The following is a 12598-nucleotide window of genomic DNA, read 5'->3' as shown; positions in this document are numbered from 1 at the left end:
GGCTTAGGACTGTGTATCTCGCACCAACAGGGTCTTCTACACTTTGCACTGATGAGTTGGAGAAACTCATTTTTTCATTTGGGTGTAGTTTGAAGCCAAGGAATTTACATGTAAATGTTTTAGCATGCCTTTCCCAAGGTCTAACATTTGTGTTATGTTATTTTCTGAATGCTAGCAGCAACGTGCTAGCATAGATGCCTGACGACTATTGACAACGTTATCAAGGGCTAGTAATATCTGAATTTGAAGACACTTTCGATAACTCTCCTCTTGAAGGGATACATGTAGGGATAGGGAGAAGTTGTAAGGGTTGGGAAAAATGGCCAGTCATTTTCTATGGGTGACATCATACTTACTCAGTCCAGTTCTCGTATACAGTCAATGGATGCCACTTAAGTTCATTTTGGGGGTTTTTTTGTAACCCTTCTGGTCTCCTCAGCTTGTTTACATTATAAGTGGGGTCATCTGGACCCCACAAGACGGTACGCTAAACTTTTTTTCATCTTTGATATTTGAATTTCACTAATGTCCATGGCAGACATAAAATCCTGTCCACATTTGTCATGGAAGGAATCACACATCAATATGTGGTTGGAGTCATCTGGACCCCAAAGACAACGGAAGGGTTTAATGACAGGTGAGTGGAGTCAGTAAAACTCAAACCCAGATTCTAGTCTGGTCAACATGTCAAAACTATTTCAAGTTTCTGCTGTGCAGAATCCAACAAGTAACGTCAGTTACCGGTCCAGTCTGTATGTCTATGATGCTTCCTCAAAGTAATAATCACTTTTTACCGCAACCTACTGAAGAGAAAATCCACCTGCAATAATTTTTACGTGTTTCAAGAAACGCTTATAGATCATTTTTCATTCTGTATTGTTTTTACAAGTATCATAAATGAGTATTGGTTAGTACTGTATAATAGTAAAGTATCGACCTTCTGTGGGTGCCCCGAAATAGTGCCCAAGTCCATACATTTCTTTAAAACACCCCTGGATGTGAGATGAAATACTTTTTGTCAGAATATGTGTTTTGCATTAGAATTAGTCTTTTTGGGATATTTTTTTTAGATACCAGATTATATTGAATCATATTGATTATCTATCCTGCTTGTTGTCCTGTGGGCTTTGATGTAAACAGATGCTTCATTCAGACGGATTGAACTCGGAGAAGTCTCCACCCCTGACCGTGACAGCGCGTTTCCTTTAACCCAGCAGGTGAATCCCGAGGCTGCGGAGCAGGAGCCGCCGCTGCTCTGGAAGCTCCTCCATCTTATTGATGGCTCGAGCCTGATTGATGGCTCTCCTCCTCCTCGGGGAGAAGCTGCTCGCAGCCTCCTGAGAGAAGCTTGCAGGGGTCCGGGTTTCCCCTCTGCGCTCAGAGGAGCGTCGGCCGCGGGACTGCAGAGGATTCGGCGCACGATGCGCGGAGGCTGCGTGGAGACGCTCCCCGGGACTCCGGAGCGCGTGAGGCGGTTGCAGCTCCGGGGAATGTCGCCGCAGCGCCGAGATCCGGGAGCCTGAGGGCGGCGTGGACGCGCATCTGTCAGGGTATTATGAGCGCGGTGGAGGAGGAGGTGGACGGAGGCTCGAGCCAGCGCCACGCCCGGGAGGAAGGCGAGGCGCTCGGCTCCCGAGGCCGCCCGCACCCCGGCGACGGAGGCGATGAGCAGGAGGAGGAGGCCCGCAGCTGCGGGGACGCAGCGGAGGACAGCGGGGGGCGATTCTCCGGCGAGGAAGGGGGAACCTCCCGCAAGGCGCAGGAGATGCCGTCCAACAGCAGCAGCGACACCTGCATCCCCACCCCCAGCTGCCGGATCTGCTTCCAGGGCGCAGAGCAGGTGAGACGCTGCCCTCTGATTGGCTGACAGGTTACAGGTGTGCATCATGAGGCGAGCGAGACTCAAGCATTTTACAATCAACTCAATACATATACAAGAATAATACTTTATATTTAATAAGGAAATGTTTTTCTGAGACAGGGGCGTTTCTAACCAATTTTGGGGTTTCGGCAAAACATACTGAAGCCCCCCTGCTCCCCCTGTAACAGTCAACTTCTAAAATTAATTTAGAAATGTTATTATAATTAATTTATTTAAAAAATATATTAAAAATACATTTCATTATTATTATTATTATTTTTAACTTTTCCATAATTTAAAAGTATAGCAGTTTATTAAAAAGGTTTGTAGGAGTTTAATTTTTTCCAGAGACCTAACCATCGGCACGTTCTCGAAAGGTTTCTGCACTTTCTTTTCATTCCTGAACCAGCAGAACCCAAATAACAATGTTCTGTGTTTTTAAAATTATTAAAAATGTTTTTGTTTGGTAGCACCAATTACACCAGCCTTAAATAAATAAAACATATTATTTAAAGAAAAGGGGAAAAAATAAAAAGAAAGAAAGATATAAAGAAAAGAAATGAAAAACAGCAGCCAAAATTGACATCATGGGTTCTCTAGGGTTAAACTATTGTTAAAGTGAAATTTGCAATACTTGTCCGAAATATCTGTTTATTTTTTAGGAATTATCAAATCCAACTTTATTTTTTAAAGCCCTTTTTTAATTCTGCGAGTAACTCAAAGTGCTTTATATATGAAAACAAACAAATAAAAGGCAACCACTAAAATTTGACACACAGTGAATATGAGCATGAAGACATGACTGTAATTATAATATTAGCTTGTTTTGAGGCTTTGGATTCAGATGAGACTTAACCACGCCCCCTAGGAGGAGTATAAAGTAACTGTGACATTCTTTTTCAGGATCTTTGGTTCTGCACGTTATTTTAGTTTATAATTTTGCATTTTTTAATTTTCCTGTAAGTTAATTCGGAGTGAAGTGTTTATTGAGGTAGCAGCAGGCTGGAGTTATGTTTTTTTAAGTTAGACAAAAACACAGAAAATAACATTTTATTTCAAAATAGTGATCCGTAGTGTACACCCTCTACAATCACAGAAGTAATTGCACATGTGAATAAATTCCCGTCCGTCACTTTTGAGGTCATGTCTGCATAGAATCCACTCAGAGCGTGGCTCCCGAGCGAAGCGTCGGCCTGTCTGCAGGTCTTCCTGGAAGAACTCCTGCAGATGTGGACCAGCGGGGACAAATCAACACTCCATCCATCCGTCTGAAATCTGACACTCCGCAGGCCCGCTTGGCTTGTCACAGCCGGGACTGGGGAGGAACGACTTGTCCCAGCCGGAGCTGTAGAGACAGAGGAGTCAGGGCGATGGATGCATAAGTGAATATCCTGTTCTCCGAGCCTGTTAGCAAAGCTAATCGGATGACTCTGCCTCCGGGCCCAGACTGCTATCTGATTCTGATCCAAAGCCGCAGGCTGGACAAGCTCACTGTTTGACAATCCTGACAGACATAAAAGCTGCCAAACAGATTTAAAGTTAAGAAGTCCCACTCCGATCATCTTTTTATGATTTGTAAAATCATTTCCAGTGGCCTTTGAATTCAGATTATACTGATTTTTTTTTTTTGGCAAAATCAAAAAATTAGTGTTGTTTGTTACGGCATAGTTTCTGCAGAGCGGCAGGAGTTTATTAGAAACGCTCCTCTGAGTTGTGACTGGGGCTGTTATGGCAAATCAACCCCGCCCCCTTCTTTACTGAGAGCTCTCTGTTTACACTCTCCCACTAGCTTACAGCCCTTCAGAACCCCAAACCTAACATGACATTTTTCATCTGCTCCTGATTCACAATGATTTGGATAAAAGAATATTCAGAACTCTATGAGGCCCACAACATACACAAATTCACAGAAAAGTCAAATTATTTTAAATTAAGATAATTTCTTAACCCTTTGATGAAACAACAAAAGACATTTTGCAATATTATTTTCAATTAGTTTCAATTATGAGCATTTTTGCTCACAAGAATCTGAATTTACAATGTAAAAATATTCACGTGTTCAGGAAAAAAACACTATGTAGCCACTGTCTCAAATTTGATCCACATTATTAATTTACAACTGTATAGTAATAATTATTAACAACTGTTACAATCTTTCAACACAAAAAGAAGTTATTTCAAAACAATTGATGAGTTATTCTCATCATAAATTTAAGAAATTAGCAAAAAATGTTCTTGCCAAAAGCAGTCATTGTGAAATGAACCTGAAAAACTCTTCTACTGCCCCTAGTGGACTGATGATGAACTACAGGACAGAAAACATGTTAAACAGAATGAGTTTTTAAGGAAAGTTTGGTTCATTCTAATGAGATAGGGGTCTCAGAAATGCATGTATCACATATGAGAGTGGTTAGATAACTTAATTTTCTTGCATGTTGTCCATCATCAGAAAAATAACATGTTCAAAACATCAGAAACATAATTTTCATCAAAGTGGGTCTTTAATAAAAACAGTAGATCAAACAAAACGCTGCATTTTTAAATCTGTAAAGCACAAATTCCAATGTTTTTTTAAATGATGGAAAGTTTTTTTTTCATATTTCTGTATTTAAAACTTCTTCTTACAATAAACATTATAAACAATGGGAGATTTGACCAAAAGCTCTGTGAGGAAAAACCTTTAGTAGATCTGGATGGAACTCCAGAACTCCTCTACATCTTTAAAAGTTTAGATCTTTAAAGTCAGTCTTTGGAAAACAAAAGAAAAACCTTTCACTTCTTCACTTTGTGATTAGATGAAGACACTGAACACACATGGGGAGTGTTTTATTTTTGTAGCACATTTGTTTAAATTCACTGAACACACATGGGGAGTGTTTTATTTTTGTAGCACATTTGTTTAAATTCAAATACTCATAGCACATGTGGAGGAGCTTTTATGACTGCACAAATGGTTAATTTCAGGAGCTCCAAAATTGGATGCTGTTGCCATGGCAACATCAAACAGACAGAAAAGTTATTCCCTTTATTTGTGTCCTGTGTCTGTTTTTTTCAAAGTTTTCATTTCAAATCTGAGGTTTTATTTATTTAAAAAAGTTCCTGTTTTGACCTGAACAGCGTTCGAGCATTTGTCCATCCTGAGTTTTGATTACTTGTATATTTTTAGGACTTGTAGAACTGGTCTTTGTTTGGTTCAGTCCAGCTTCAGTGACTAACTGACTTGTTGAAATCCTCTGAGGTCCTTTTTAAAGCCACAAGGTCAACACGGCAGAGGGAAAAGTGGGCTCTCTGACCACTGATCTTAATCTGCTATTAATATGCCGCTCACAGCTCGCCGGCAGGTCGGAGCTGCTGAGGATCACCAGCAGGGAGGAAGGAGGCGGCGCCGTGATTAATGTGGCGTCTCTTCCTGCCGTTGGAGAAGTGATCGCTGATGTGAGCGATGGCGCTGCCTCTGCTGGACAAATCCTCTGTTCTCTTTGATGCATGACCTGCTGGAAGGGTTTGACCAAGAGCGAAGAACAAGAAACTTTTCCATGATTGGAAAGTTGTGTTGGGGATCAATACTGAAGGATGTGATATGAATCCTGGTTCCAGCATTGATCCAGAAGCGGAGTTTCTCTGTAATCCTGGAGTGACTGAGGGGTAATCTATAGCCGCTGTGGCAGAGATGAATCGATGAGGAAAAAACAGCTGCTGTGTTGATTTTTCTCGCTCACGTTGGTCCTTTCAGACAGACGGTGAGGTGAAGGCTGGAAGGATCTGAAGATCTGGAGTCAAACCTGTTCATTTGCATCCATTTTTTCTTGGCAGTTCTGGAAATGGGGTTGTTTGTAATCACTAAAGATTACATTTAGTTCAAAATTTGTTTAAGGTTTTCATCTTAAAAGTGATGCATCTTGGGAGATTGTGATCACACAGGCCTTTGTGTTTTTAGGACGTGCTCAGAATGTGGAGTTTCTTTAATAAAGCGTCTCAATGAAGACAAAAATATATCAAACTGAGGTCAAACCAGTGTTTTCTGTGTTTTTAACATGCCCATGTGGCATTTTTCTGATGATGAAGGATATATATTCTTAAAAATGAAGCCTAAAAATGCCTTTTTGAGTGTTTATTTTAACCGGTAGTGATTCGGGAGCAAATGAAAAAATGCTGTTTGAAAAAAAAGAAAACGCTCCAAATTTGCTCGCCATTTCGTTTGCACTGGTAATGTTAGGTTGGAGGTGTGAGGGGCTTTAGTAAGGCTTTATTAATGTATTCTGAGTCTAATGTTACACTTTCTATGTTCAGTAGATTTGTCATTAAATGTTTAAATCGGTGAAACGACGAGGCTTTAAGAGAAGAAAATAATTCAACAAATCAAATCAAATTTTTAATATTTTTTTTAATAAGTGAGACAGTTGTTTTTGTAAATGAATGTTCTGCTTTCAGCAAAGAGTCAACAGCTGTCTGTCCTGTTGTTGGAGGTTAGCTGAAGTGATATTACACTAATATCAAATTTTGGCCCCTATTTATTTATCTATCCAATTGAATTCATTTATATACTTACTTATTTCAAATTTTTAACCCCTTGACGCCTGTATGTAAGAAACCACTTCTGCTCCAAATTTTTCTTAATCTAACATCTACTTGATTTTTTTTTTTTATCAGCAGAATCTTCAAGATTTTAATATTTTTTTAATATATTTTTTTTATTCAGGTGACAAGAGGTTTACTTGTATTTATTCATTTTTGTCTGCTTTTTTGTGTTTATTTTTACTTTTCTTTGTTAACTTTTATTTTATTTTTGGCTTTGTTTAATTAGCTTTAAAATCCTGGAATAAAATATTTATTTGGGTTGTCTATATTTACCCTGCTTTTATATTGGTAATACTTCCAGTTTGTTTCTGACACACAGGTCTCAGCTGTTTTGTTGTCTCTAATTCCAAAGTGAATTGATTATTTTTATTTTATTGGATTAGAGCTGAAGGTTGGTTCTCCAACAGTTTGTCCGCTGCTTTCCCTTAACACGAAATAATCTAGATTATGAGTCATCCTGAAACCATATCAACCGTCGTCCGGTTGTGGAATACTTCGTCACTGTATATTATTTTCTAGTTCAGCAGGAATCTCAAAGAAAGTCACTTCTAAGTGATGCAGGAGTCGTGCAGCACATTAGTAATGTTGTAATGACAGGGATTACCTTTAGATTAAAGGGAGATTGAAGCTCTGTCTCTGTCTGTGGTGTTCAGGGCGACCTGATGAACCCGTGCCGCTGCGACGGCTCCGTCAGGTACACGCACCAGCAGTGCCTGCTGAAGTGGATCAGTGAGCGCGGCTGCTGGACCTGCGAGCTCTGCTGCTATCGCTTCCAGGTCATCGCCATCAACTTGAAGAGGCCGTGGCAGGTAAAACACCCAAACGCAGCATCGCTGCTTCTGTGGAATGGAAGGAGAAACCACCTTTTCTGTAGATGCATTCGAGGAACTTCCCAAAGTGGGAGGAGCCTTTGGTAAAGAATTCATGGAAACTTAAAAGTTGATTTCTCTAGAGGTCTGAGATCTTTCTTCATAGTTTATTTCCCAACTGTTATATAGCATATCCACACCTCATTCCAGAACGTTCTAAAAGGGCAATAAATCCCTCTAATCTATTGACTGTATGTGAGAACTGGACTGAGTGACCCCACCCCCTTGATGTTCCAAATAAGAAGTAGCCACTTAAGAAGAAGCCAAAATCCCATAGACTTCAAAAGAGAAATAAACACCTGTTACTCGGTTATTACGTTTGTCAGAACGTTTGCTCTACTCTCTTTTTAGTATGTTATTTCTAATAAGTTTATTTCATATTGCAAGTTATTTAAGTTATAAACGGGCCAATCAAATGCCTCAATAAAAAAATGTAAACATTTGAAGCGTTTCATTGAAAGATTCTCCCAAGGCTATAGTCAAGTGGAAGGGGCGTGGCCTTCCAGCAAGCTCACTCCTGACTGACTCCTGATTGGTTGTCAGATCGATTCAAACCAATCGCTGCTTATGCTACGGTAACAAATTCCTCTGCCTTGGTGTGATGGGGAAGTATCAGCAGAATCTTCAAGATTATATGCCGTCGCCCGATTTTTTTCATCTACCACTGGGCTCCTGAGCGGCTGGCGATGCTTAAAATGGACGGCCGCCATCCGGAGACGTTTACACATCGTCCAGTCAGAGCTGGCTGGCGAACCACCCTGTGGCCGCCCCACTGTCCCCTGATTTTGTAATGGCGTCATTCCCGCCTTCCACCGTCTAAACTCAAAATGTACCTGGGCGGCCACTGACCGATGTCAACTTTTAGAGAAAAATCGTCCGGTCAACGTAAAATTTTAACTTTTTCTTAAAACCTCCACGCCCACTCAATTTGCTGAAAAACTTCCATTTAGGTCGCCGTGCAGTGGAATCTTGGGATATTTAACCGTGGTCTTATTGATGATTTTAGGTTCTAACATGCTGATGTCCACATTGCAAAAAAACCGCAACTGAAAGAAAACCATTTTCCATGGATGACATCACACCCATAGTTCAGTTCTCATTTACAATTAATGGTCAGAGTCTATGGCAACCACTCTAGCCAATCAGGAGTGAGCTTGTTAGAAGGCCACACCCCTTCCACTTGAAAGTGTGCATCTGTCAATAAAAGGTTTGAATGTTTAACGTGAGACCACCTTTTTTATTGAACCATCTGATTGGTCAGTTTACAACATGAATAACTTGGAATAAAGACAAATATTTGAAAAACCAAAAGGATTAACAAAAGCATTTTAAAAAAGGTATTAGAGAAATAATGGTTGATATGGCAAATCAAATGAATGAGTAAAAGCTGGTTGTTTCTCTATTGAAGTCTATGGGATTTTAGCTTATTGGAACCAGCAGGTACTTCCTGTTTGGAACTTTCAGGTCATTGCCGTAATCCAACTTCCCCCCAATTAGCGTTTACTTTTCTTTATGATTCGAGCCTGTTCTCTATGGGCTGGTTTACCTACTATCCAGTGAATTATACACTGATTACTGGCTTGAACCTTTACTCTCTCTCAAAGACCATTTCATCTACTCGATGAAAATTTTTATACTCACGCTCACTTGGTCCAGTTCTCATCTACATTCAATGGTGTCAGCGAAGATTAAAGTCAGAGTAGCTTCATGCTAATGTAGAACCAATGGACATGTTAAGAGTCCAGAACAATTTCAAACCCCAAGACTTGGTGGACAAAAATGATCAACTTGGTTGCATTTGGTCTGAATTTTCTTTCAGCTGAAGTTAGTTTGGTTTTCCACAAACCTGCTAAATTTAAACTAATACTTTTTTCTTTTTTTTAAACTTCTAAATGTAGTCATAAAAGTCTCTTTTCATTGTTTCAATTGTATTTGCTCCATCGTCTCTGTTGGAGCTGAAGTGTTCCCGTTCTCCTCAGTGGCAGTCCATCACCATCACCCTGGTGGAGAAGGTGCAGATCATCGCCGTGCTGCTGGGCTCTCTCTTCCTGGTGGCCAGCATCTCCTGGCTCTTCTGGTCGGCGCTGAGCCCTCAGGCCATTTGGCAGCGCCGCGACGTGCTCTTCCAGATCTGCTACGCCATGTACGGCTTCATGGACCTGGTCTGCGTCGGTGAGTTCCTCAGAAATGGAATGAAATCAAACTCTTTAGGTTGTTCCTGTTTATCCAGAATGATTTGTAAGATGAAAAAAACCTTGTCTGCACTGTACCAGGTCTGATTGTCCATGAGGGGGCAGCAGTGTACAACGTCTTCATGCGCTGGCGGGCCGTCAATCTTCACTGGGACGTTCAGAGTTACAACAAAGCCAAGGACATGGAGGAGATCAGCACTGGCCCCCCCTCTGTGGCCCCCAGGACGCTTTGGTTGCCTTTGGCCACTCTGGGGCCCAGTAGCCCCCTCCATTCCGCCCAGATTGGGCCCCACCCATGGAACTGCCTCTGCTTGGCCCCGTTCTGCCCCGGACTGTTGCCCCGAAACGACCCGAGCCAGGACACGGACTCTGGAGAGGTCGTCATTCGTGTGACATCTGTGTAGAAGCCCCACGGTGGCACTTTGAATCTCTTTTTTTGACGTTTCTTGTTGCCAAATCTTTTTTAAAGGTGAGTTGTTTTCTGTTCTGTCTGGGGCCGGCCCTCAAACCCATCTCACTGCTTTTTGGGTTTGGACTTCTTCCAGCTTTTAGTCCAACGGCGAACATCCAAAGCTGTGTGGAATTCAGACCAAATGAGACCAACACTTTTGGTCCACCAAGTCTTGGGGTTTGAAATTGGTTTCTTCTTTGTGGACTCTGAAAGTGTTCATTGGTTTTTGCTGAGTCATGCTAACTGCAGATTGATGGTTTTACTTTGACATGAAGCTACTTTGACTTTAATCTCCGCTGACACCATTGATTGTATACGAGAACTGGATTGAGTGAGTGTGACATCACCCATAAAACGACTTACTTCCACCTCTAACTGAATGAAGTCAATACAATCACCATTTTTTTGGAAATACGGACAGCGGCATGTTGGAGACGTCAGTTTCTTAAATAGTGATCATAGACATATATTAATCACTGGACAAAGCAAGATGTTGACGTCACCCATAGAAAATGCCTTACCTCCTTACCAAATCGGGCCAAAGCCTTCACCGTGGCGTCTTGATACAACATTATGAAACCCGTTGACAGTGATTGGTCCGAACTACAGTCACCAGTCATGAACTTATTCAAAATTATGATTATTAAGAACATGTTTAAAATAAAGGTATCAGAGCAAAGATGATTATTCTGACAAATATAATGACTGAGAAATAGACGTTTTTTACTCTATAGAAGTTTATGGGATTTTGGCTTCTGTTGGCACTTCTTGTTTAAAACCTTAATGGAGGGATCAGTTCTCTTTTACAGTCAATGATCGTGTCACACTTTCTAGCATGCTAATGTTAGCTTTCAAGCTACATTTTGATTTTAGAAGGATTTTTGAAGGTTAAAGCAATAATCACAAGGTTATGAAAACTGAAATGACAAACAATCGGACCAAAGTTATTTGATGCGGTCTCTTAAATCTAGCCACTGACGTTAACTTTAACACGCTGCTGTCTGTATTTGTAGCAGAATCATTGTTGACATTTAAGTGTTTAAGTATAATAAGCTACTTGAGCTGGTTTTCAAGCTTCTGTTTTATCCTGAACTAGATTAAGAAGGATTTCGATTATTTTTAAAGATGCTACAGCATATCGACAAAATCCTGACAGTTTGGAGGATTTTTTTTTCTCTCTTAATTTAAACTTTATGGACAAGTTGGATAAATGAATTGCTGTTTTTTTTTATCATGTAGTTCTCGTCTCTTGTCTGAAAGATTGAGCAAGATGGAGACAACAGAGAAAAGCTAGCATTGCTAGTTTTATTTCTATGTATTTTAATTTAAGGGTGTTACCTCTGACTTAAGCTAGTTAAAGTTCAACAAGTTTATCCCATTTTGTGTGTTTGATAGACTGTTTGCACAATTTGGCTGCTAATATGATCAAAAATCAGAAAGAGGAAAACTGCTCAAAGCTGAGTGTCTTCTGAGGAAGGACGTGCTTCCAAAAGAGTGACTTACATTTCAAAATGCACAAAGGAGAATCTGAAGAAGTGGCTGCATCATTTTCTGTCATAGTGTGTCCTTGTTTGAGCCTTCTCTTTCAGGTTTGCCTCATCAGCATCAGTTCGTGGTGTAGCGACAGCTTTGGGATTCTTTTTTTACAGTGTTCTGTGGAGCTTCCAGTATTTCTGAGGGTTTCCAGGGTTTTCAACAGATTTTTAGACTTGGCCTCCTTTGGGTTGTATACTTTTTTTTGTGCCTTAAGAGGCTGAATATCAACGTCTCAATGCACGAAAATTACTTGAATGTGTCTTTGCTGGTTTCCTGTTTCCTTTGAATGTAACTCAAGTGTAATGTATAAAGATTATTTATACAAATGGATCAAATAAGTCTGTTTTTGCTTGATTGTCAGAAGAAAAAAAAACATTTTATTTGAAACATTCACCTTTTATGAACAAAAATGTTTTTAAAAGGTGGAACCCTGAGAGTCCAGATCTTCAGGATCAATTATTTATACGTTTTTAAGCTTCTTTTCAGGGGCTATTAATGTAGAGGACAATGTAAGGTTTCACTTCACACTTTTATTTTGAAATACTGTTTAGCTGCTTTTTTAAAATTGTTTTCACTTTTTTGCTGTTTAGCGTTTGTAACTTTAATTTCTGATATTGTTTTATCAATCTATCTATCTTCTCAGCTCTCTGGCACTTTCTTCAGAGAAAGTATTATTTCACTTTTGCACTTTTTGAATTTAAATGTCATATTACAGCATTTATTTACCAATCTGGCTCATCATTTTTGTATATTTTTAAGATAATTTGGGATTAAATTATAATTTAACACTGTCCAAAATTTAAACTCTTATTAACAAATATGAGCTGCAGCTTTTAATTGCTAAAATTCAAACTTATTTAGTCCTTTTTAAAAAGTTTTGTGTGTATTTTGAAATTGGTTAATTTGCTAGCTTTGGTTTAGCACACACTTTAGCATTTTTGCACACATTTTCTTTTTCACCTATTCTAAATGTTAGTATGAAAATGTATCACGTCATAACTGTAATACTCAGCATTTTTTTTAATAGTTTTTCCTAAATAGTTCAAGCTAATTATTTTTTTAAATTTGTATAATTTCTGTTGGTATTCTGCAGTTTTTGGAGGCTAATTGT

General features: G+C 39.7%; 2 protein-coding genes and 1 long non-coding RNA gene across 3 annotated transcripts in view; 1 reads left to right on the top strand and 2 right to left on the bottom strand.

Annotated features, from left to right (window-relative positions):
* The window catches only part of LOC112144307 (tripartite motif-containing protein 16-like), a gene marked incomplete in the record, with an annotated part of 1074856 nt that overhangs the window by 772843 nt on the left and 289415 nt on the right, over positions 1-12598 (bottom strand).
* On the top strand, positions 1115-11817 carry march11 (membrane-associated ring finger (C3HC4) 11). The gene is made up of 4 exons (XM_024268869.2): positions 1115-1840; positions 7093-7248; positions 9288-9480; positions 9582-11817. The coding sequence occupies exons 1-4, from the start codon at positions 1556-1558 to the stop codon at positions 9902-9904; spliced, it is 957 nt and encodes a 318-aa protein (XP_024124637.1). The 5' UTR covers positions 1115-1555; the 3' UTR covers positions 9905-11817.
* Positions 9183-9706, bottom strand: LOC118599927. Its single transcript, XR_004949465.1, has 2 exons — positions 9579-9706; positions 9183-9488 (listed from the first exon to the last, which is right to left on the bottom strand). It is a non-coding gene; the product is annotated as an uncharacterized LOC118599927 (long non-coding RNA).

The sequence above is a fragment of the Oryzias melastigma genome, linkage group LG17 (genome assembly GCF_002922805.2).
Source record: "Oryzias melastigma strain HK-1 linkage group LG17, ASM292280v2, whole genome shotgun sequence".
Lineage (NCBI taxonomy): Eukaryota > Metazoa > Chordata > Actinopteri > Beloniformes > Adrianichthyidae > Oryzias > Oryzias melastigma.
Note: the sequence above shows the minus strand (reverse complement) of the source record. Positions and strands in the feature narration are given on the sequence as shown.

Bases quoted from the DNA above. Each gene is read 5' to 3' on its own strand.
- march11 (XM_024268869.2), top strand. From the start codon at position 1,556: ATGAGCGCGGTGGAGGAGGAGGTGGACGGAGGCTCGAGCCAGCGCCAC. The intron at 7,249-9,287 runs GTAAAACACCCA...CGTTCTCCTCAG, and splicing joins ACTTGAAGAGGCCGTGGCAG to TGGCAGTCCATCACCATCAC. The intron at 9,481-9,581 runs GTGAGTTCCTCA...GCACTGTACCAG, and splicing joins CATGGACCTGGTCTGCGTCG to GTCTGATTGTCCATGAGGGG.